The following is a 23,348-nucleotide window of genomic DNA, read 5'->3' on the forward strand; positions in this document are numbered from 1 at the left end:
TGGTAGGAGGATGGAGTGGGGAAGATGAGGCGTAGGAGAATGGAGTGGGGAAGGTAAGGGGGTAGGAGGATGGAGTGGGGAAGATGAGGGGGTAGGAGGATGGAGTGGGGAAGGTGAGGGGGTAGGAGGATGGAGTGGGGAAGATGAGGGGGTAGGAGGATGGAGTGGGGAAGGTGAGGGGGTAGGAGGATGGAGTGGGGAAGGTGAGGGGGTAGGAGGATGGAGTGGGGAAGATGAGGCGGTAGGAGGATGGAGTGGGGAAGATGAGGGGGTAGGAGGATGGAGTGGGGAAGGTGAGGGAGTAGGAGGATGGAGTGGGGAAGATGAGGCGGTAGGAGGATGGAGTGGGGAAGATGAGAGGGTAGGAGGATGGAGAGTTGAAGGTAAGTGAAGGTAAAAACATAGAGATGGGTCCATGAACTAAGAGGACGGAGGACAGGCATAGAGAGAGGAGGAATTGACTGAGGGATGCTGGTGAAGAGCAGGGTTTATTTAGCGTCCTCATTCACCACTCCTCCCTCCTTACCTTTCAGGTGTGTCAGAAGTCGGGTGAGATCTCGTTGTTGAAGCAGCAGCTGCGTGACTCCCAGGCGGAGGTGACCAGCAAGCTGTCAGAGCTGTTCCAGCTGAAGACCCAGCTGAGAGAGACCAGAGGAGAGCTGCAGAGCCGTGATGGACAGATAGACATGCTGCAGACAGCCCTACATGGTGCGCAACCACGACGACAGGGGAAAGGGGGAGCGGAGGAGAGTGGGACACTAGAGTCTCGAGGATCAGGAGGGGCATCAGGTATTGATATTTGTTTATTTAACCTTTATTTAACCAGGAAAAGCCCATTGAGACCCACAGTCTCTTTTTCAACTGGAGACCTGACCAAGAAGGCAGCAACAATCAATACATTACAGAATTAAAACATACAACAACATGATCCAGCCTAAAAAAAGCATTTACAGTCCTCCGTAACAGAGTCTCCCATCAATATGTTAAATTCATTCAGTGGCACTAACATATCTAGATGAAGCATGGATTGTAGACTATTCCATGCCTCTGGTGCACAAGAAGAGAAGGCAGTCTTGCCTAATACTGTGAATGTCCTGGGGACTTTAAGTAGCAACCACCTAGCAGACCAGGTATGGTAACTGCTGGTGGTGAAGGAGACCAGACTACAGAGGTAAAGAGGGAGTTTACCCAAAAGGGCTTTGTAGATGAACACATACAAATGTATCTTTCTGCACATATAAAGTGAGGTCCAACCTACCATTTGGTACAATGTGCAAATGTGGGTGAGTGACTTGGCATTTGTAATAAAGTGCAAGGATGCATGATAAACAGAGTCTAGTCTCTGTAAGACGGAGGAGGTTGTATGCATATACAACAAGTCACCATAATCAATTACAGAGAGAAAAGTGGCCTGAACAAGCTTCTTTCTAGCTATAAGCGAGAAGCAAGCCTTATTATGAAAATAAAAACCCAATTTCAATTTGTGGTTCTGTGTAGCTCAATCACTAGAGCATGGCGCTTGCACCGCCAGGGTTGTAGGTTTGATTCCTGGGGCCAGCCATACGTTAATGTATGCAGCATGACTGTTAGTCTCTTTGGATTAAAGATTCTGTTAAATGGCATATTGTTATGTTTGATTGTTATATATTTGTGAGACTAATGTTACTGTGTTGGCTAATAAGCTAATTGGTGATCATTAAAATGTCTGTCTCTATCTCTCTCTGTGCACCCCTCTCTTTCTCTTCCCACCCCCCTCTCTCTTTATCTCCAGGCTCTACAGAGGAGCGACTGCGAGCAGAGCTGTTGTTAGAGCGTCGTCAGAGCGAGGCCCAGGTTTCGGCTTTCGAGCAGGAGAGACAGACGTGGCAGACAGAGAAGGAGAAAGTGATCTGCTACCAGAGAGAGCTGCAGGCCAGTTACCTGGACATGTACCACCACAACCAACTACTGGAGACAGAATTATACCAGCTCAGAGGAGGAGGAGGAACGCTGGAGAGGGAACTGCAGGAGGTGAGGGGAGGAAGAGGAGGAGAAGGAGGAGGAGGAGAGATGGGAGACTACAGTAATGAGTCACTGGAAAGGGAAGTGCAGGAGGTGAGGAGAGGAAGAGGAGGAGGAGAGAGAGAAAGAGGAGAGGAAGACAGTAAACCTCCCCCTGGTCTTCCCTGGATAGAGAGGATAGAGTCGTCTGAGATTTGACTGAGTGGACACTGGGGGGGTGGGGGCATTCCAAACCAAACACTCGCCACCTCTTCCTATCTCTTTGATGAAGACTCAGACTTCTTACAGACTTGAAAAGACAGGAGGGCCCCAATCCAAACCAAATCCTCACCCTTCATCTCCATGTCCTTGTGGAGAACCCAGTTCCAATTCCAAAACAACTCTGCACTCCTACACTCCTAGACCTGTATGAACTAGACTGAATAGTGTGCATGTATAATCAGCAATACAATGGTACACCCTCTCTGGTACTATTTATTGGAGGTTCCACTACCTACTTCCTGTTTCAAACCTCCAATCAATGACAGCTTCCTGTTTCAGTCCACAAATCAATGACAGCGTATTAAAGTCGAGAACACTGTACATTCCCTCAAGCACGACCCTGACCAAACCTCATTTTAGAGGGCTGCTTGTATGTACAAATGATAATGATAATAATAATAATAACCTATTTGTAAATGTTACTTCATCTAATTTAGTTCTGTGTGTATATAATCAACCAGTGTGTTCCTCACAGCTGTTCTGTGGGCTAGTTGAAGTTCAGACACTGACTGGGGTAAAGTGGCACCCTGTACCCTGTATAGTACACTATTTTTGACCAGGGTCCTGTAGTAGTAGTGCACTATATAGGGAATAGGGGGCCATTTCAGATGCACCCTAGGACATTGTGCAAAAGGATCTAAAGGGATTTAGGTTTTGTCCCGGTGAGGTGAGGTGTGGTGTGGTGAGGTGTGGTGTGGTGATGTGTGGTGAGGTGTGGTGAGGTAAGGTGTGGTGAGGTGAGGTGTGGTGAGGTAAGGTGAGGTGTGGTGAGGTGAGGTGAGGTGTGGTGAGGTGAGGTGTGGTGAGGTGAGGTATGGTGAGGTGTGGTGTGGTGAGATGTGGTGAGGTGAGGTGTGGTGAGGTGGTGAGGTGAGGTGTGGTGAGGTGAGGTGGTGAGGTGTGGTGTGGTGAGGTGAGGTGGTGAGGTGAGATGGTGAGGTGTGGTGAGGTGTGGTGAGGTGAGGTGAGGTGTGGTGAGGTGAGGAGGTGTGGTGAGGTGTGGTGAGGTGAGGTGTGGTGAGGTGAGGTGTGGTGAGGTGAGGTGAGGTGTGGTGAGGTGAGGAGGTGTGGTGAGGTGTGGTGAGGTGAGGTGTGGTGAGGTGAGGTGTGGTGAGGTGAGGTGTGGTGTGGTGTGTAGTAATCCAGGCTGTATCACACTCGGCCGGGATTGGGACTCCCATAGGGCGGCGCACAATTGTCCCAGCATCGTCCGGCTTTGGACGGGGTAGGCCGTCATTGTAAATAAGAATTTATCCTTAACTGACTTGCCTAGTTTAATAAAGGTTAAATAAAATAGAATACTAATACGTCTGTGGTGTGTACGGTAGGCCTAATGTACATGACATTATAAGTTCTCTTCATTCAGGGTGCGTTCAGGGAGCTGGGCTCAGAGAGGAGAAAGCTATACCACTTAGTTAAGTAGGATTACTAGACCATCACACGCCAATACATGGCTGCTATTGCTCTGCCATTAACAAGGGGAATTTTAGTTATGAGGATGACAAGTTCCTTTTTTGGGGGGTAAAATGACCCTTTAAGAAAACTGTTATACTGTAACAATACTGTATTGAGAACGTTTTATGAAATGTATATTTATTTTCATGTGAATCTATTTTCTGTCCCCAAATTACTATTTTGGAATCTGTATATAGTTGTAATTTGGATATACTAATGCTGCAGAAGCATGTACTGTTTGAGTAAAGGACACTTTGAATGAATAGCCAAATACAGCCTAATATTAAAGCTCTGGCTATTATTCTGCATCCCATTGGACTAATTACTGATCATTCACTTGTACCTATCGCTGCTGTCGGAGGAAAACCTCATCTCCTAAACAGAATCGTTTAATTAAATGGCCATATTGTCCCATTAACAAACATACAATTACAAAACTTGAGAAGCTGTTTTGAATACATTTTCTTGGTCCTAGAGTCATTAAAATATTCAGAGACTACATTGAGGGAAGTTACTGCTTTCAATACAGTCAAAAGTTTGGACACACCTACTCATTTAAGGGTTTTTCTTTATTTTTTACTATTTTCTATGTTGTAGAATAATAGTGAAGACATCAAAACTATGAAATAACACATAAGGAATCATGTATTAACCAAAAAAGTGTTAAACAAATCAAAATCTACTTTATATTTTAGATTCTTCAAATAGCCATCCTTTGCCTTGATGACAGCTTTGCACACCCTTGGCATTCTCTCAATCAGTTTCACCTGGAATGCTTTTCCAACAGTCTTGAAGGAGTTCCCACATATGCTGAACACTTGTTGGCTGCTTTTCCTTCACTCTGAGGTCCAACTCATCCCAAACCATCTCAACTGGGTTGAGGTCAGGTGATTGTGGAGGCCAGGTCATCTGATGCACTCCATCACTCCTTCTTGGTAAAATAACCCTTACACAGCCTGGAGGTGTGTTGGGTAATTGTCCTGTTGAAAAACAAATGACGGTCCCACTAAGCGCAAACCAGATGGGATGGCGTATCGCTGCAGAATGCTGTGGTAGCCATGCTGGTTAAGTGTGCTTTGAATTCTAAATAAATCACTGACAGTGTCACCAGCAAAGCACCCCCACACCATCACACCTTCTCCTCCATGCTTCACAGTGAGAACAACACACGTGGAGATCATCCGTTCACCTACTTTGCGTCTCACAAAGACACGGCTGTTGGAACCAAAAAATCTCAAATTTGGACTCATCAAACCAGATTTCCACCGGTCTAATGTCCATTGGTCATGTTTCTTGGCCCAAACAAGTCTCTTCTTCTTATTGGTGTCCTTTAATAGTAGTTTCTTTGCAGCAATTCGACCTAGAAGGCCTGATTCAAGCAGTCTCCTCTGAACAGTTGATGTTGATGTGTCTGTTACTTGAACTCTGTGAGGCATTTATTTGGACTGCAATCTGAGGTTTTTAACTCATGAACTTATCCTCTACAGCAGAGGTAACTCTGGGTCTTCCTTTCCCATGGCGGTCCTCATAAGAGCCAGTTTCATCATAGTGCTTGATGGTTTTTGTGACTGCACTTGAAGAAACTTTCACATTTCTTGACATTTTCCTTGTTGACTGACCTTCATGTCTTAAAGTAATGATGGATTGTCAATCTCTTTGCTTATTTGAGCTGTTCTTGCCATAATATGGACTTGGTCTTTTACCAAATAGGGGTATCTACTGTATACCCCCCTACCTTGTCACAACACAACTGATTGGCTGAAATGCATTAAAAAGAAAATACATTCCACAAATTAACTTTTAACAAGGCACACCTGTTAATTGAAATGCATTCCAGGTGACTACCTCATGAAGCTGGTTGAGAGAATGTCAAGAGTGTTCAAAGCTGTCATCAAGGCAAAGGGTGGCTACTTTGAAGAATCTCAAATATATTTTGATTTGTTTAACACTTTGGTTACTACATGATTCCATATGTGTTATTTCATAGTGTTGATGTCTTCACTATTATTCTACCTTCTGGTCTTCTAGGCAGAGTTCCTCTGTCCAGGGGCTGTGTTCTTTTGCCCATCTTTTCTTTTTATTGGCCAGTCTGAGATTTGGCTTTTTCTTTGCAACTCTGCCTAGAAGGCCAGCATCCCGGAGTCGCCACTTCACTGTTGACATTGAGACTCGTGTTTTGCAGGTACTATTTAATGAAGCTGCCAGTTGAGGACTTGTAAGGCATCTATTTCTCAAACTAGACACTCAAATGTACTTGTCCTTTTGCTCAGTTGTGCACCGCGGCCTCCCACTCCTCTTTCTATTCTGGTTAGAGACAGTTTGCACTGTTCTATGAAGGCAGTAGTACACAGCATTGTACGAGATCTTCAGTTTATTGGCAATTTCTCGCATGGAATAGCCTTCATTTCTCAGAACAAGAATAGACTGACGAGTTTCAGAAGAAAGTGCTTTGTTTCTGGCCATTTTGAGCCTGTAATCAAACCCACAAATACTGATGCTCCAGATACTCAACTAGTCTAAAGAAGGCCAGTTTTATTGCTTCTTTAATCAGTTAAACAGTTTTCAGCTGTGCTAACATAATTGCAAAAGCTTTTTCTAATGATCAATTAGCCTTTTAAAATGATAAACTTGGATTAGCTAACACAACGTGCCATTCGAACACAGAAGTGATGGTTGCTGATAATGGTCCTCTGAACACCTATGTAGATATTCCATAAAAAAATCTGCCGTTTCCAGCTACAATAGTCATTTACAACATTAACAATTCCTATACTGTATTTCTGATCAATTTGATGTTATTTTACTGGACAACAAATGTGCTTTTCTTTCAAAAACAAGGACATTTCTAAGTGACCCCAAACTTTTGAAGTGACCCCAAACTTTTGAACAGTAGTGTATACTCACATTATATATATGTTGCTTCTGAATTTATATAATAAACATTTATCAAGTGGTGTGATGGCAATTTTCTTTACGTTAGAAATACCAACAAAAGCACAGCCTATAGCTACAACTTGTAGTAACCCACTGGTATGTTACTACACTATACTGTAATGTACTGTGCTGTGCTATACTATATTACACTGAGCCCTGTAACATACATCAACCCCAGAGTCTTGTACTACATTTAGCTCAGTCTTGGTTACCTTTCCCCCATCCTCCTGGGACTTTAAATACCTATCTGTTGTGTGCAGGACTGCTCTCCTCCTCAACCCATTGGAGGAGAAGGTCAGAGGGGAGGGATCCCTGGCTTATTCGTCCAATGGGTTTTGAGGAGGCGAGGAGAGAGGACGCAAGGGGTATGAAACTGAGATTTTCCAAATATCTGTTGTGAAGGAGACTGATAGGTTAGTTTTCTCTGAACTAGACTGGAGGAAGCTGCTGGGAAAATACCCTTTAGGACATCTCGGTCTTCAACCCTTATTACCACACCCTGTCACTCCCCTGTACAACCCTAGCTCACAAACACAACGCCCTTCCCTCCCTTGTCCATCCCTGGCCCCTACATACCTCCTTCCGGAGTTTGGACATTAGAGGTCAAAGGTCAGCCCAGATGGAAACAGAGGAGGATATTTGTTAGCGTAAGGAACATGTATTTCTATGTGAGCCAGCCAAGGTAGGCTGTAGAGAAGGGTAGTGGCTGCCCTGGGTGGTTTTGTGAAGTTGAGTGCTGGACACACAGAACAAACACCCAGTTTTCTTTTAGAATGCAAATGAAATGTGTGTGTGTGTGTGTGTGTGTGTGTGTGTGTGTGTGTGTGTGTGTGTGTGTGTGTGTGTGTGTGTGTGTGTGTGTGTGTGTGTGTGTGTGTGTACCACAGGAGGCTGGTGGCACCTTAATTGGGGAGGACGGCTCATAGTAACAGCTGGAAAGGAATCAATGGAATGGTAGCGAACTCTCAAACCCATGGTTTTCATGTGTATGATCCCATTCCATTTACTCCATCCCAGCCATTATGAGCTGTCCTCCCACCCACTCTCAAGCGTATTTGACTTGTGTAATAGCCAGGTTCATGATTTGAGCAGTTAGCAAACAGTCCTGTTTTAGACTTGATGTGTGTGTTCCCAGGGGGCGGTCAAGCCAAACACCATCTCTCCCTCTGACTCACCAATCTCCATCTAACGTTATATAACCCAGGGCTTAATATAACTCCACAGCTCACCTAGGTGACTGTCTTCTGAGTGTGGGATGATGATGAAAGATATTAACTCATGCTTGTGTGTGTTGCTGCTCTGTATGTAGGAGAGACTCTACACATGCAAACTTCACTGCTTGGATTTCAAGCATTCATTGTAAGCGGCTTAACAGAATGACTTACATACAACTATACCACACACTAGTTAAAGTCAACAGGACAGTTGTTTGCATGAAGTGAATACAGCTAGCCCAGTAGGAGACATTTCTGCAACTAAAATTCTCAGGCTGGCAGGCCGTCACTGTAAATAAGAATTTGTTCTTAACTGATTTGTCTAGTTAAATAAAATAAAGTCAAATGAAGGCATGTTTAGAATGTTGAAGTCACCTAGTGTTGTAATGTCGCCATCTGGTGGCATCAGTAGGAAGAGCATGTGAGTCAACATCGGTGGCTAATATTGGCTCTATCGGTCCATCTTTCTGCAGCTAACCAAAACCAACCAAATTCTAATACTTTCCACAAACATATAAACAGAGTTGGAGTATAAAGTTTTTATTCCATTTTAAGATGCAAGTATAATATGAAACATGTTAGAGAATAAATATGTACAATACAACTTTAATAAAGACAGAGAAGCAGGTAAAAGGCAAACCTATCACACAAGAACTCAATAACTGACTAATGGAAAGAAAAAGAACCCAAGGAAGAAGCCATATCAGACCTTAGTGTATTCTGTCAATCTGGGAAAGGAGATGAATGATTGTCAACCAAAAGCAGTATATCAAATGTAAAAATCAACCAAACATAAAACAAACACATGTGCACACACAAATCATAATATAAAACTATACCTGCTTCCATCATTCATTCTGACTGGAGATCAGTGCAAAGTTGATATAATGGCTGACTGCTACCATGTGTCGGCTGTTAAAGAGATGGTGGTGCAGAACTCGCTGACATCACCATTCCATGGGCTGGTATGACATCACCATTCCATGGGCTGGGAGCTATCGGTTCGGAAAACGGAGAAGGATTTGATCATGGATCCAACCCAATACTGATGTTGCCATTTTGTGGCAAAATTATATTTCATAAAATGTATTATGTTACTTGTGGTTTCACTATTTTACAAAGAGACTTGATTCTAGCGATGATAAATAAAAACAAAAGCAGACTTCACAGTAGTATAATTAGTTTTTGTTGAATACATAGGCCTACACAGAACAAGAAACATGGCTTCCTTCTTCAGGAAAATTATTGTTATTGGAGCCAGTTGCAAAATCAAATCAGTCAATTGACCCTCGACCTCTCCATCGATCACAACTGTTGATCATCACACTGATACATGTACTGTAACCCAAAGTGACTTTCAACCAATCAGGGCCTTTATTACATCATCACCAATAGAAAGAGAAATGTTAAACATTTTTTTTTACAATCAGTGTTCCATTCACAAACTGTAACCATGGTCACCACCTATCAGCCAATCACAACCTCTCAATACAATTTATGTGAATATATTTTCTCAGAGGCCACTTAGCTTTACCTCTGTAATATAGAAGTTTAAATACTCTCCTGAAATCAGACAACTTTCTAAAAAAAAAAAAAGAAAAAAAAAAGTCACATCACCCCTCTAACATCCATTAAATCATTCTAAAAGACCCATTCTGTGTACTGAGGAAAGCCTACAGATGGATAGAGCATTCTGTGTACTGAGGAAAGCCTACAGATGGATAGAGCATTCTGTGTACTGAGGAAAGCCTACAGATGGATAGAGCATTCTGTGTACTGAGGAAAGCCTACAGATGGATAGAGCATTCTGTGTACTGAGGAAAGCCTACAGATGGAGAGATAGAGAATAAGGAACTTAGCAGTCGTCCAAAAACTACAACTTGATACCCTATCGCTATCAACTCAACTCGAAAGGCTATCATCCTCAACAGAAATTCAACATCACCATCATCAACTCGACAGCCTATCACCATCATCAACTCAACTCGACAGCCTATCACCATCATCAACTACAGTAGGGTAGCCTATCACCATCATCAACTCGACAGCCTATCACCATCAACTCAACTCGACAGCCTATCACCATCAACTCAACTCGACAGCCTATCACCATCAACTCGACAGCCTATCACCATCAACTCGACAGCCTATCACCATCAACTCAACTCGACAGCCTATCACCATCATCATCAACTCGACAGCCTATCATCATCATCATCAACTCGACAGCCTATCACCATCCCACAAAAGAAAGCATAACACCTCATCACATCCTTAAAGAAAAAGTGTAGAATAAGTTCAGCAGGCAGTTGCAAATGAACGAGTGTCAATGAATGAACAATCCTTTTGAGATGTTTCCTTTGTCCTCATGCTGACCGACTCCTCTCTGTCTCTCTATGGGTAGAAGTCGTTTGATGGGCCATCCACATCAGCCCTCTGTACACTAGGAGCTGTTGATGGGGCAAGACGAGGCAGGAGTATTACAGCCTTGGGCCATCACTGGGAGGGTATCTGTCCGAGTTTGGGTGGGGGCACTGGGGCAAATTGGTGCCTGTAGGATGGGGATTTCCAGGGGTCCTGGGGTAGCAGGTAGCTACTGTAGCTCCAAGGGCCTGGCGGTTTCAGGAAAAAGGACGGGGGATCAAAAGAAGATCTGCTTGGCATCTGACGGGTTCTGCTCCATGGGACAGTAGGGGCATTTCAGTCTGAGGAGATGGAGGACAGAGAGTGTTCAGACACACACAGGCAGGTGAGTTTAACCACAGAGTTACACAGGTCTGACACTGCCAATGGTTGAATGCCCTCCTGTCTGTCAGTCAGCCTGGATCAAACTTACTTTCCAGCGTTGGTGAGTTTGTTGAGGGCGTCTCTGGAGATGACGTGTCCACAGATGAGCTTCATGGGAGGGTTGCTCTCTGACGTCTGCTGCCGGAGGATGGGACAGGCGAATACGGAATGGTACCAGCACTTCTTCCCCAGGTCTATCTCAATCTGGAGGGAGAGGAGACAGGACAGACAGGACAGCACCATTACCCTCCTATGACAACCTTCATTAATAATCCATTTTAAAATGGTTATAGTATCATAGATGTTAGAAATAATTATGAATTACAATTCTTGCTTTTAAACACTGAGAAATCGTTGCCCAGAGAAAGTCATGAGAGAAAAGCAGAGAGCTTAGAGAGGGAGACTTACAGGCAGCTCGTCCTTGTGTGTCCAGACTCCGCTACACTGTCTCTGTTCAATCACCTGTTTGATGTTCATCAGGACTGGCAGAGCCATGCAGCCTGACGCAAAACTGACATTCAACACAGAGAAACAGACGTGGAAGTCACAGATACATACTGCAGTCAGAAACAAAGACGAGCATTGTAAAGGAATCTTACTATCAGCGTCATACTCCCGGCCGTGCGTGTCAAATCAAATTGTATTTGTTACATGCGCTGAATACAACAGGTGTAGACCTTACAGTGAAATGTTTACTTACAAGCCCTTAACCAACAATGCAGTTTTAAGAAAATACAACCCCAAAAAAGTATGAGATAAGAATAAAAAGTAATTAAAGAGCAGCAGTAAATAACAATAGCGGGGCTATATACAGGGGTACCGGTATAGAGTCAATGTGCAGGCTATATACAGGGGGTACCGGTATAGAGTCAATGTGCAGGCTATATACAGGGGGTACCTGTACAGAGTCAATGTGCAGGCTATATACAGGGGTACCGGTATAGAGTCAATGTGCAGGCTATATACAGGGGTACCGGTTCCAGAGTCAATGTGCAGGCTATATACAGGGGTACCGGTATAGAGTCAATGTGCAGGCTATATACAGGAGGTACCGGTACAGAGTCAATGTGCAGGCTATATACAGGGGGTACCGGTATAGAGTCAATGTGCAGGCTATATACAGGGGTACCGGTATAGAGTCAATGTGCAGGCTATATACAGGGGTACCGGTACAGAGTCAATGTGCAGGCTATATACAGGGGGTACCTGTACAGAGTCAATGTGCAGGCTATATACAGGGGGTACCTGTACAGAGTCAATGTGCAGGCTATATACAGGGGTACCGGTATAGAGTCAATGTGCAGGCTATATACAGGGGGTACCGGTACAGAGTCAATGTGCAGGCTATATACAGGGGGTACCGGTACAGAGTCAATGTGCAGGCTATATACAGGGGGTACCTGTACAGAGTCAATGTGCAGGCTATATACAGGGGGTACCGGTACAGAGTCAATGTGCAGGCTATATACAGGGGGTACCGGTTACAGAGTCAATGTGCAGGCTATATACAGGGGGTACCTGTACAGAGTCAATGTGCAGGCTATATACAGGGGGTACCTGTACAGAGTCAATGTGCAGGCTATATACAGGGGGTACCGGTACAGAGTCAATGTGCAGGCTATATACAGGGGGTACCTGTACAGAGTCAATGTGCAGGCTATATACAGGGGGTACCTGTACAGAGTCAATGTGCAGGCTATATACAGGGGGTACCGGTACAGAGTCAATGTGCAGGCTATATACAGGGGGTACCGGTACAGAGTCAATGTGCAGGCTATATACAGGGGGTACCGGTACAGAGTCAATGTGCAGGCTATATACAGGGGTACCGGTACAGAGTCAATGTGCAGGCTATATACAGGGGGTACCTGTACAGAGTCAATGTGCAGGCTATATACAGGGGGTACCGGTACAGAGTCAATGTGCAGGCTATATACAGGGGGTACCTGTACAGAGTCAATGTGCGGGGGTACCGGTGTTGAGGTAATTGAGGTAATATGTATATGTAGGCAGAGTTATTAAAGTGACTATGCATAGATAATAATAGAAAGTAGCAGCAGCGTTCTGGGGGGTGGGGGGGCAATGCAAATAGTCTGGGTAGCCATTTGATTAGCTGTTCAGGACTCTTACGGGTTGGGGGTAGAAGCTATTTAGGATCCTTTTGGACCTAGACTTGGCGCTCCGGTACCGCTTGCCGTGCAGTAGCAGAGAGAAAAGTCTATGACTAGGGTGGCTGGAGACTTTGTACTTACTCCTTAGTGGTCTCAGTGGTCATAGGGTCCTTCAGGTACAAGGAGAAGTCTATGACCCCCACCAGAATCAATGTGCAGGCTATATACAGGGGTACCGGTATAGAGTCAATGTGCAGGCTATATACAGGGGTACCGGTATAGAGTCAATGTGCAGGCTATATACAGGGGGTACCTGTACAGAGTCAATGTGCAGGCTATATACAGGGGTACCGGTACAGAGTCAATGTGCAGGCTATATACAGGGGTACCGGTATAGAGTCAATGTGCAGGCTATATACAGGGGTACCGGTATAGAGTCAATGTGCAGGCTATATACAGGGGTACCGGTATAGAGTCAATGTGCAGGCTATATACAGGGGTACCGGTACAGAGTCAATGTGCAGGCTATATACAGGGGGTACCTGTACAGAGTCAATGTGCAGGCTATATACAGGGGTACCGGTACAGAGTCAATGTGCAGGCTATATACAGGGGTACCGTATACAGAGTCAATGTGCAGGCTATATACAGGGGTACCGGTACAGAGTCAATGTGCAGGCTATATACAGGGGTACCGGTACAGAGTCAATGTGCAGGCTATATACAGGGGGTACCGGTACAGAGTCAATGTGCAGGCTATATACAGGGGTACCGGTACAGAGTCAATGTGCAGGCTATATACAGGGGGTACCGGTACAGAGTCAATGTGCAGGCTATATACAGGGGTACCGGTACAGAGTCAATGTGCAGGCTATATACAGGGGGTACCGGTACAGAGTCAATGTGCAGGCTATATACAGGGGGTACCGGTACAGAGTCAATGTGCAGGCTATATACAGGGGGTACCGGTACAGAGTCAATGTGCAGGCTATATACAGGGGGTACCGGTACAGAGTCAATGTGCAGGCTATATACAGGGGGTACCGGTACAGAGTCAATGTGCAGGCTATATACAGGGGGTACCGGTACAGAGTCAATGTGCAGGCTATATACAGGGGGTACCGGTACAGAGTCAATGTGCAGGCTATATACAGGGGGTACCGGTACAGAGTCAATGTGCAGGCTATATACAGGGGTACCGGTACAGAGTCAATGTGCAGGCTATATACAGGGGGTACCGGTACAGAGTCAATGTGCAGGCTATATACAGGGGTACCGGTACAGAGTCAATGTGCAGGCTATATACAGGGGGTACCGGTACAGAGTCAATGTGCAGGCTATATACAGGGGGTACCTGTACAGAGTCAATGTGCAGGCTATATACAGGGGGTACCTGTACAGAGTCAATGTGCAGGCTATATACAGGGGGTACCGGTACAGAGTCAATGTGCAGGCTATATACAGGGGTACCTGTACAGAGTCAATGTGCAGGCTATATACAGGGGTACCGGTACAGAGTCAATGTGCAGGCTATATACAGGGGGTACCTGTACAGAGTCAATGTGCAGGCTATATACAGGGGGTACCGGTACAGAGTCAATGTGCAGGCTATATACAGGGGTACCTGTACAGAGTCAATGTGCAGGCTATATACAGGGGTACCGGTACAGAGTCAATGTGCAGGCTATATACAGGGGGTACCGGTACAGAGTCAATGTGCAGGCTATATACAGGGGGTACCGGTACAGAGTCAATGTGCAGGCTATATACAGGGGGTACCGGTACAGAGTCAATGTGCAGGCTATATACAGGGGGTACCTGTACAGAGTCAATGTGCAGGCTATATACAGGGGTACCGGTACAGAGTCAATGTGCAGGCTATATACAGGGGTACCTGTACAGAGTCAATGTGCAGGCTATATACAGGGGTACCTGTACAGAGTCAATGTGCAGGCTATATACAGGGGGTACCTGTACAGAGTCAATGTGCAGGCTATATACAGGGGGTACCGGTACAGAGTCAATGTGCAGGCTATATACAGGGGGTACCTGTACAGAGTCAATGTGCAGGCTATATACAGGGGTACCGGTACAGAGTCAATGTGCAGGCTATATACAGGGGTACCGGTACAGAGTCAATGTGCAGGCTATATACAGGGGTACCGGTACAGAGTCAATGTGCAGGCTATATACAGGGGTACCGGTACAGAGTCAATGTGCAGGCTATATACAGGGGGTACCGGTATAGAGTCAATGTGCAGGCTATATACAGGGGTACCTGTACAGAGTCAATGTGCAGGCTATATACAGGGGTACCGGTACAGAGTCAATGTGCAGGCTATATACAGGGGGTACCGGTATAGAGTCAATGTGCAGGCTATATACAGGGGTACCTGTACAGAGTCAATGTGCAGGCTATATACAGGGGTACCGGTACAGAGTCAATGTGCAGGCTATATACAGGGGGTACCGGTACAGAGTCAATGTGCAGGCTATATACAGGGGGTACCTGTACAGAGTCAATGTGCAGGCTATATACAGGGGGTACCGGTATAGAGTCAATGTGCAGGCTATATACAGGGGTACCGGTACAGAGTCAATGTGCAGGCTATATACAGGGGTACCTGTACAGAGTCAATGTGCAGGCTATATACAGGGGGTACCGGTACAGAGTCAATGTGCAGGCTATATACAGGGGTACCGGTATAGAGTCAATGTGCAGGCTATATACAGGGGTACCTGTACAGAGTCAATGTGCAGGCTATATACAGGGGGTACCGGTACAGAGTCAATGTGCAGGCTATATACAGGGGTACCGGTACAGAGTCAATGTGCAGGCTATATACAGGGGGTACCGGTACAGAGTCAATGTGCAGGCTATATACAGGGGGTACCGGTACAGAGTCAATGTGCAGGCTATATACAGGGGGTACCTGTACAGAGTCAATGTGCAGGCTATATACAGGGGGTACCTGTACAGAGTCAATGTGTGGGGGCACCGGTTAGTTGAGGTAATTGAGGTAATATGTACATGTAGGTAGAGTTAAAGTGACTATGCATAGATAATAAACAGAGTAGCAGCAGCGTAAAAGAGGGTTCTGGGTAGCCCTTTGATTAGCTGTTCAGCAATCTTATGGCTTGGGGTTAGAAGCTGTTTAGAAGCCTCTTGGACCGAGACTTGGCGCTCAGGTACCGCTTGCCGTGCAGTAGCAGAGAGAACAGTCCATGACTAGGGTGCCTGGAGTCTTTCACAATTTTTAGGGCCTTCCTCTGACACCGCCTGGTATAGAGGTCCTGGATTGCAGGAAGCTAGGCCCCAGTGATGTACTGGGCCGTTTGCACTACCCCCTGTAGTGCCTTGTGGTCGGAGGCCGAGCAGTTGCCATCCCAGGCAGTGATGCAACCAGTCAGAATGGTCTCGATGGTGCAGCTGTAAAACCTTTTGAGGATCTGGGGACCCATGCCAAATATTTTCAGTTTCCTGAGGGAAAATAGGTTTTGTTGTGCCCTCATCACAACTGTCTTAGTGTGTTTGGACCATGATAGTTTGCTGGTGATGTGGACACCAAGGAACTTGAAGCTCTCAACCTGTGCGTGTGCATGTGCGTGTCTAACCTGACACTGAGAGGTGACTCTACAGATAGCCCCAGCAGAGCGCAGGCGTCCCTGGTGAAGCTGTTACAGATCTCAGCCCATTGGTTGGTCTCTAGCAGAGAGCGGTAGGGAGAGTTCTCTATGCCGTGCCGCAGGTACACCAGACTACCCATGAGGATCTGGATGTCTGGGGGGAGAGGAGACACTGTTAATACGGATGTCTGGGGGGGAGAGGAGACACTGTTAATACGGATGTCTGGGGGGGAGAGGAGACACTGTTAATACGGATGTCTGGGGGGGAGAGGAGACACTGTTAATACGGATGTCTGGGGGGGAGAGGAGACACTGTTAATACGGATGTCTGGGGGGGAGAGGAGACACTGTTAATACGCATGTCTGGGGGGGAGAGGAGACACTGTTAATACGGATGTCTGGGGGGGAGAGGAGACACTTAATACGGATGTCTGGGGGGGAGAGGAGACACTGTTAATACGGATGTCTGGGGGGGAGAGGAGACACTGTTAATACGGATGTCTGGGGGGGAGAGGAGACACTGTTAATACGGATGTCTGGGGGGAGAGGAGACACTGTTAATACGCATGTCTGGGGGGGAGAGGAGACACTGTTAATACGGATGTCTGGGGGGGAGAGGAGACACTGTTAATACGGATGTCTGGGGGAGAGGAGACACTGTTAATACGGATGTCTGGGGGGGAGAGGAGACACTGTTAATACGGATGTCTGGGGGGGAGAGGAGACACTGTTAATACGGATGTCTGGGGGGGAGAGGAGACACTGTTAATACGGATGTCTGGGGGGGAGAGGAGACACTGTTAATACGGATGTCTGGGGGGAGAGGAGACACTGTTAATACGGATGTCTGGGGGGGAGAGGAGACACTGTTAATACGGATGTCTGGGGGGGAGAGGAGACACTGTTAATACGGATGTCTGGGGGGGAGAGGAGACACTGTTAATACGGATGTCTGGGGGGGAGAGGAGACACTGTTAATACGGATGTCTGGGGGGGAGAGGAGACACTGTTAATACGGATGTCTGGGGGGAGAGGAGACACTGTTAATACGGATGTCTGGGGGGGAGAGGAGACACTGTTAATACGGATGTCTGGGGGGGAGAGGAGACACTGTTAATACGGATGTCTGGGGGGGAGAGGAGACACTGTTAATACGGATGTCTGGGGGGGAGAGGAGACACTGTTAATACGGATGTCTGGGGGGGAGAGGAGACACTGTTAATACGGATGTCTGGGGGGAGAGGAGACACTGTTAATACGGATGTCTGGGGGGGGAGAGGAGACAACAGAAAACAACAATGGAACATGCTTGGCAACAGAAAACAACAATTAGAGTTTCTTATTGGATGATTAGGATTTCTTCTTATTGGACAGTGCCTCCCTGTTTCAGTTTATTTTCTTCCGTTTGGTGCCTAATGAACATGATCCCTGTCAAAAAGCTCCTCAAAACCACCAGGAACCCCCAGCCAGGGAGTCTGTCCCTACCCCTCTTCAAAACCACCAGGAACCCCCAGCCAGGGAGTCTGTCCCTACCCCTCTTCAAAACCACCAGGAACCCCCAGCCAGGGAGTCTGTCCCTACCCCTCTTCAAAACCACCAGGAACCCCCAGCCAGGGAGTCTGTCCCTACCCCTCTTCAAAACCACCAGGAACCCCCAGCCAGGGAGTCTGTCCCTACCCCTCTTCAAAACCACCAGGAACCCCCAGCCAGGGAGTCTGTCCCTACCCCTCTTCAAAACCACCAGGAACCCCCAGCCAGGGAGTCTGTCCCTACCCCTCTTCAAAACCACCAGGAACCCCCAGCCAGGGAGTCTGTCCCTACCCCTCTGGTGCTGTGAGGTGAAGGACTGCCTCCATTCAGACCATCATATATCTGCCCTCTACATTTCTATCTGTCCCACTCTGACCAGAACAGGGCCCAAGCTGTCTGTGTCCCCTACCTCTCTGGTGCTGTGAGGCGAAGGGCTGGAAGTGCCTGGCGTACTGTAGCGCCTCCAGCTGGTTGGTGATGCCTCCGTTTAACAGGCTGATGAAGTAGAGGCGGTGCAGCTTGAACTCCAGGGTACTGTTCAGGTCCAGCAGGCGCTGCCGGTTTGTTACTGCCCATCTGGAGCCAGGGAGAGAGAGGATTGTAATCATTAGTGCACACCGCAGCAAACTGAAAACAATTTATATTGGACAAATTCAGGTAGTTCCCTCCCCGTTTCCTTCTGTTTGGGTCCTAGTGAATAGACCCCAGGATTGGCCTTCAACCCTGGCATTGACCCAACCCTGACCGTGTGTCTACAAGTCTTTCAGATCTCAATTGTGTTCTAAAGTTAATCAGTTACTGAATGGATCAAAATGATCAAAGAGGGGTTTGATTCACATTCAACTCCACACAGAGAGGAGGTACAGTACACACTCTAGTGCTGGTCTGAGGTCAGTATATAACAGAGAGGAGGTATAGTACATACTCTACTGCTGGTCTGAGGTCAGTATATAACAGAGAGGAGGTATAGTACATACTCTAGTGCTGGTCTAAGGTCAGTATATAACAGAGAGGAGGTATAGTACATACTCTAGTGCTGGTCTGAGGTCAGTATATAACAGAGAGGAGGTATAGTACATACTCTAGTGCTGGTCTAAGGTCAGTATATAACAGAGAGGAGGTATAGTACATACTCTAGTGCTGGTCTGAGGTCAGTATATAACAGAGAGGAGGTATAGTACATACTCTAGTGCTGGTCTGAGGCCAGTATATAACAGAGAGGAGCTATAGTACATACTCTAGTGCTGGTCTGAGGTCAGTATATAACAGAGAGGAGGTATAGTACATACTCTAGTGCTGGTCTAAGGTCAGTATATAACAGAGAGGAGGTATAGTACATACTCTAGTGCTGGTCTGAGGTCAGTATATAACAGAGAGGAGGTATAGTACATACTCTAGTGCTGGTCTGAGGTCAGTATATAACAGAGAGGAGGTATAGTACATACTCTAGTGCTGGTCTGAGGTCAGTATATAACAGAGAGGAGGTATAGTACATGCTCTAGTGCTGGTCTAAGGTCAGTATATAACAGAGAGGAAGTATAGTACATACTCTAGTGCTGGTCTGAGGTCAGTATATAACAGAGAGGAGGTATAGTACATACTCTAGTGCTGGTCTAAGGTCAGTATATAACAGAGAGGAGGTATAGTACATACTCTAGTGCTGGTCTGAGGTCAGTATATAACAGAGAGGAGGTATAGTACATACTCTAGTGCTGGTCTGAGGCCAGTATATAACAGAGAGGAGGTATAGTACATACTCTAGTGCTGGTCTGAGGCCAGTATATAACAGAGAGGAGCTATAGTACATACTCTAGTGCTGGTCTGAGGTCAGTATATAACAGAGAGGAGGTATAGTACATACTCTAGTGCTGGTCTGAGGTCAGTATATAACAGAGAGGAGGTATAGTACATACTCTAGTGCTGGTCTGAGGTCAGTATATAACAGAGAGGAGGTATAGTACATACTCTAGTGCTGGTCTGAGGTCAGTATATAACAGAGAGGAGGTATAGTACATACTCTAGTGCTGGTCTGAGGTCCTGCATCCTCAAGGCCTCCAGGATCCTGTTGAGTTCCAAGAACGGCTGCTTCATGCTCATGTCAATCACTACTCCAGACTCCTGGACACACACACGCACACACACACACACACACACAGAGTTATAATACATATGAAGTACAATCACTACTCCAGACTCCTGGAGACACACACAGTTATAATACATATGAAGTACAATCACTACTCCAGACTCCTGGAGACACACACAGTTATAATACATATGAAGTACAATCACTACTCCAGACTCCTGGAGACACACACAGTTATAATACATATGAAGTACAATCACTACTCCAGACTCCTGGAGAGACACACACGGCAGGCAGTTATAATACATATGAAGTACACCCAAGTTCTTCAATTCTGGTTCTGGGGACCAATAGGGTGTGCAGGCTTTTGTTTCATCTCAGTTGTTTGTTTACCTGACATAGGTCCTCTGCCACACTCAGCATGCCTTGTCTGTACAGGTGTTCCACGATGGTCTCACTCAGGTACTTCTGTCTCTCAGGTGAGTCCCACACTGTCTCTGCCACCACTGCACTCACCTCTGCATCAAAGTTCTACAGAAACACAACCAGGAAACAACCAAAGGATCAGTGGAAATACATTTCTCCCTTGTGCTTAAGTTTATAATATTGTCTTGAACCACAAGGAAGTTGTGTCATCTCTTTTCTAAATTGTAAAGATACTATAATGAAAGCATTTACTGGGAAAATCTCACCCTGTCGATAGCTTTGCCCACTTTGGAGACACTGCCGTGGATGTCCTTGTGTCTGGAGGCCAGCAGCTGTACCGTTTCTTTAATGTTCTTACAACACTGGGCCATGGTCTGAGACAGCACCGTCAGATCTGCATCTCGTACCCCTGAAGGAGAGGTATTTAGAGAGGCGGGACAATCAGGTATCTGCATTGTGATGCATTGACAATACACAACATTCTATAGCAGCCATGTTAGCGCCATTTAAAACATAATGACATATGTCTATGGTTAGCACCCTATTACCGTCACATGGGAATATTCAAACAATGTTATGTAACTGAGTGTCTAGAATTAAAACAATATTCAAAAGGTGACCCAACTCTGTAAATACATGTCTCTGCCCTGAAGGAGACAGCAATCAGGTTAAAACAAGTCCTAATGTAAAAGGTTAAAGTAGACCTGCTGAAAGTTACACAAAGAGACCTATGAATCACTTCTGTGCCTGAACACTCATGAGTCATGACACGCAACCGGGGCAAAACAATGTTTCATTTCTCTGGTGGAAAACTGTTTAAATAAATTCATTGCATATTGTTCCGTGCTTCAGTTATAGTCGTGCATCAAATTCCTCAAACATGGGGCCTTTAACCGTGTGGGCAGGTATCTGTCATTCTTTCATTTTGTACCATGCACCTGCAAGGTACCGGATGACTGGAGTGGACACTACTTCTAAACTACAGCGTGGAGCTGGCATGGCCTTACCGAATGTAACCAGCTGTCCCCGTAGCTCACAGACGCTGCGTAGTAGTTCGTCCAGCCGTTCCTCTGACTGGTGTCCGTACATGACGAACCTATGGAGCACCTTCTCCAGCTCCCGCTCCACACACGCACACTGCTCCATACCTAGACTGGGACTCTACCGCATTCACTACCACCTGGGAGAGAGAACACACATAACCAAGGGAACTAGGCCTAGGTTCTTAAACCTCTCTCCAGGGACCCCCTGACATTTCACAATTTTGTTGTAGCCCTGAAGTGATTCACCTAGTCAAGGGCCTGAAGTAGCTCATCTGATTCACCTAGTCAAGGGCCTGAAGTAACTCATCTGATTCACCTAGTCAAGGGCCTGAAGTAACTCATCTGATTCACCTAGTCAAGGGCCTGAAGTAGCTCATCTGATTCACCTAGTCAAGGGCCTGAAGTAGCTCATCTGATTCACCTAGTCAAGGGCCTGAAGTAGCTCATCTGATTCACCTAGTCAAGGGCCTGAAGTAACTCATCTGATTCACCTAGTCAAGGGCCTGAAGTAACTCATCTGATTCACCTAGTCAAGGGCCTGAAGTAGCTCATCTGATTCACCTAGTCAAGGGCCTGAAGTAGCTCATCTGATTCATCTAGTCAAGGGCCTGATGATTAGTTGAATCAGGTGTGCTAGCTACAGAAAATATCAAATACCTGGAATGGCTGGGGGTCCCCAAGGAGAGGTTTGAGAACCACTGAACAAGGTCACAAACAATAGCTCAGCATTTTGCAATCCTCCCATGACCCCTACAGTTTTGATTCACTACTAGTACTAGCATAACTGGTCAACAAAATACTTTATTAGTTGAATCAGATTTGCTAGAGCCTAAAGTGTGCAATGGCACAGTTTGGACAGTATTGATAATCATTGACAGGCAACAGAAAAGATGAAAGAAGACCAATCTATTCTAGATCAACAAGTGGATATCACTGTTGTTAGGCCTGAATGTCTTGGTCTCACTGACATCAGGCATCCCTGGTGTATTCATCTGAAAAACATCGCTCTGCAACTTTCCCCTTCTCGTTTTAATTGTATACATCTGACAAATAAAACATTTACTATGTAACTACACATCATGCAAAAAAGGCTACTTTTGGAACCGGTTTGCTCGCTGAAGCTAATAGGCCCTGTCCATAGCCTCAAGCCCTCGACCAATGACATTCGACTGCAACACTGGGTTAGCACGGTAGGCTAACTAGCCAAATCGTTTGCTGACACTGAGTTAAGACAAGTAGCTAGCGAAATACTAAGAATCTAGCCAGCTGTGTTCTTGCTACTTACTAAAAAGTCACAACAAAGCTCTGGTAGCAGCTATGTTAGCAAATATCAAGTTAGCTAAGCTAACTAGCCATACCCACAACAACATTACCAAGCCAATTAGCGTAGCTATATAGCTACTGGTAGCTAGACGTTATCTAGCTGCATAAGACGTCGTATCAAACACCACTTGGTTACAATGTCGATTATCATACTTCTGTCAATGCTAATGGCAGCTAAGAAATGTTTTTGAGTAGCTAGCTAATTACGTTTTGTTATTCTGTCCTTTCGCATACACTTCAAGTTGTCGCATAACGTAAACCTAGCAATGGACCGAAGCTGTTTATGTTTGACTCGGCAATAATGGTGTACTTAATCGATTGCATAGTTAGAAAGACAGCCAGATTATCCTAATATTTGTTGCAATTCTCAAATATATCAACGACATGTCATAAAATATAAAATGAGTTAGAAGGACAACATAAAGCGTCAAAATAAACACCACTTGCCTGTCGTAACAGCGATTCTCCACCAGTTGTCCTTCGATCTGCGGAACTTCCTTCCGGTGTCGCACGTCTTAGATTTTCATAATAAAAGTGCTGTACCTACTTT

General features: G+C 45.8%; 2 protein-coding genes across 3 annotated transcripts in view; one reads left to right on the plus strand and one right to left on the minus strand.

Annotated features, from left to right (window-relative positions):
* LOC106612138 (NEDD4-binding protein 3-A) overlaps nt 1-3,020 on the plus strand; it is a 78,383-nt gene extending 75,363 nt beyond the window's left edge. The window contains exons 9-10 of the mRNA XM_014213044.2: nt 534-789; nt 1,772-3,020. Coding sequence (XP_014068519.2) covers nt 534-789; nt 1,772-2,199 — 684 coding nt within the window. The 3' untranslated portion in view covers nt 2,200-3,020. The remainder of the gene's footprint in view (nt 1-533; nt 790-1,771) is intronic.
* A 5,369-nt stretch (nt 3,021-8,389) lies between these two features.
* Nucleotides 8,390-23,348, minus strand: LOC106612137 (E3 ubiquitin-protein transferase RMND5B). 2 transcript variants are annotated; one of them, XM_045724187.1, is made up of 10 exons: nt 23,246-23,348; nt 21,440-21,612; nt 20,699-20,841; nt 20,400-20,537; nt 19,938-20,038; nt 18,330-18,496; nt 16,379-16,544; nt 11,061-11,163; nt 10,702-10,856; nt 8,390-10,570 (listed from the first exon to the last, which is right to left on the minus strand). In XM_045724187.1, the coding sequence occupies exons 2-10, from the start codon at nt 21,576-21,578 to the stop codon at nt 10,507-10,509; spliced, it is 1,176 nt and encodes a 391-aa protein (XP_045580143.1). In that variant the 5' UTR covers nt 21,579-21,612; nt 23,246-23,348; the 3' UTR covers nt 8,390-10,506. The 2 variants fall into 2 exon arrangements, with proteins under 2 accessions (XP_045580143.1, XP_045580141.1); XM_045724185.1 differs by lacking the exon at nt 23,246-23,348 and adding an exon at nt 23,006-23,235.

This window comes from Salmo salar, chromosome ssa09 (genome assembly GCF_905237065.1).
Source record: "Salmo salar chromosome ssa09, Ssal_v3.1, whole genome shotgun sequence".
Classification (NCBI taxonomy): Eukaryota; Metazoa; Chordata; class Actinopteri; order Salmoniformes; family Salmonidae; genus Salmo; species Salmo salar.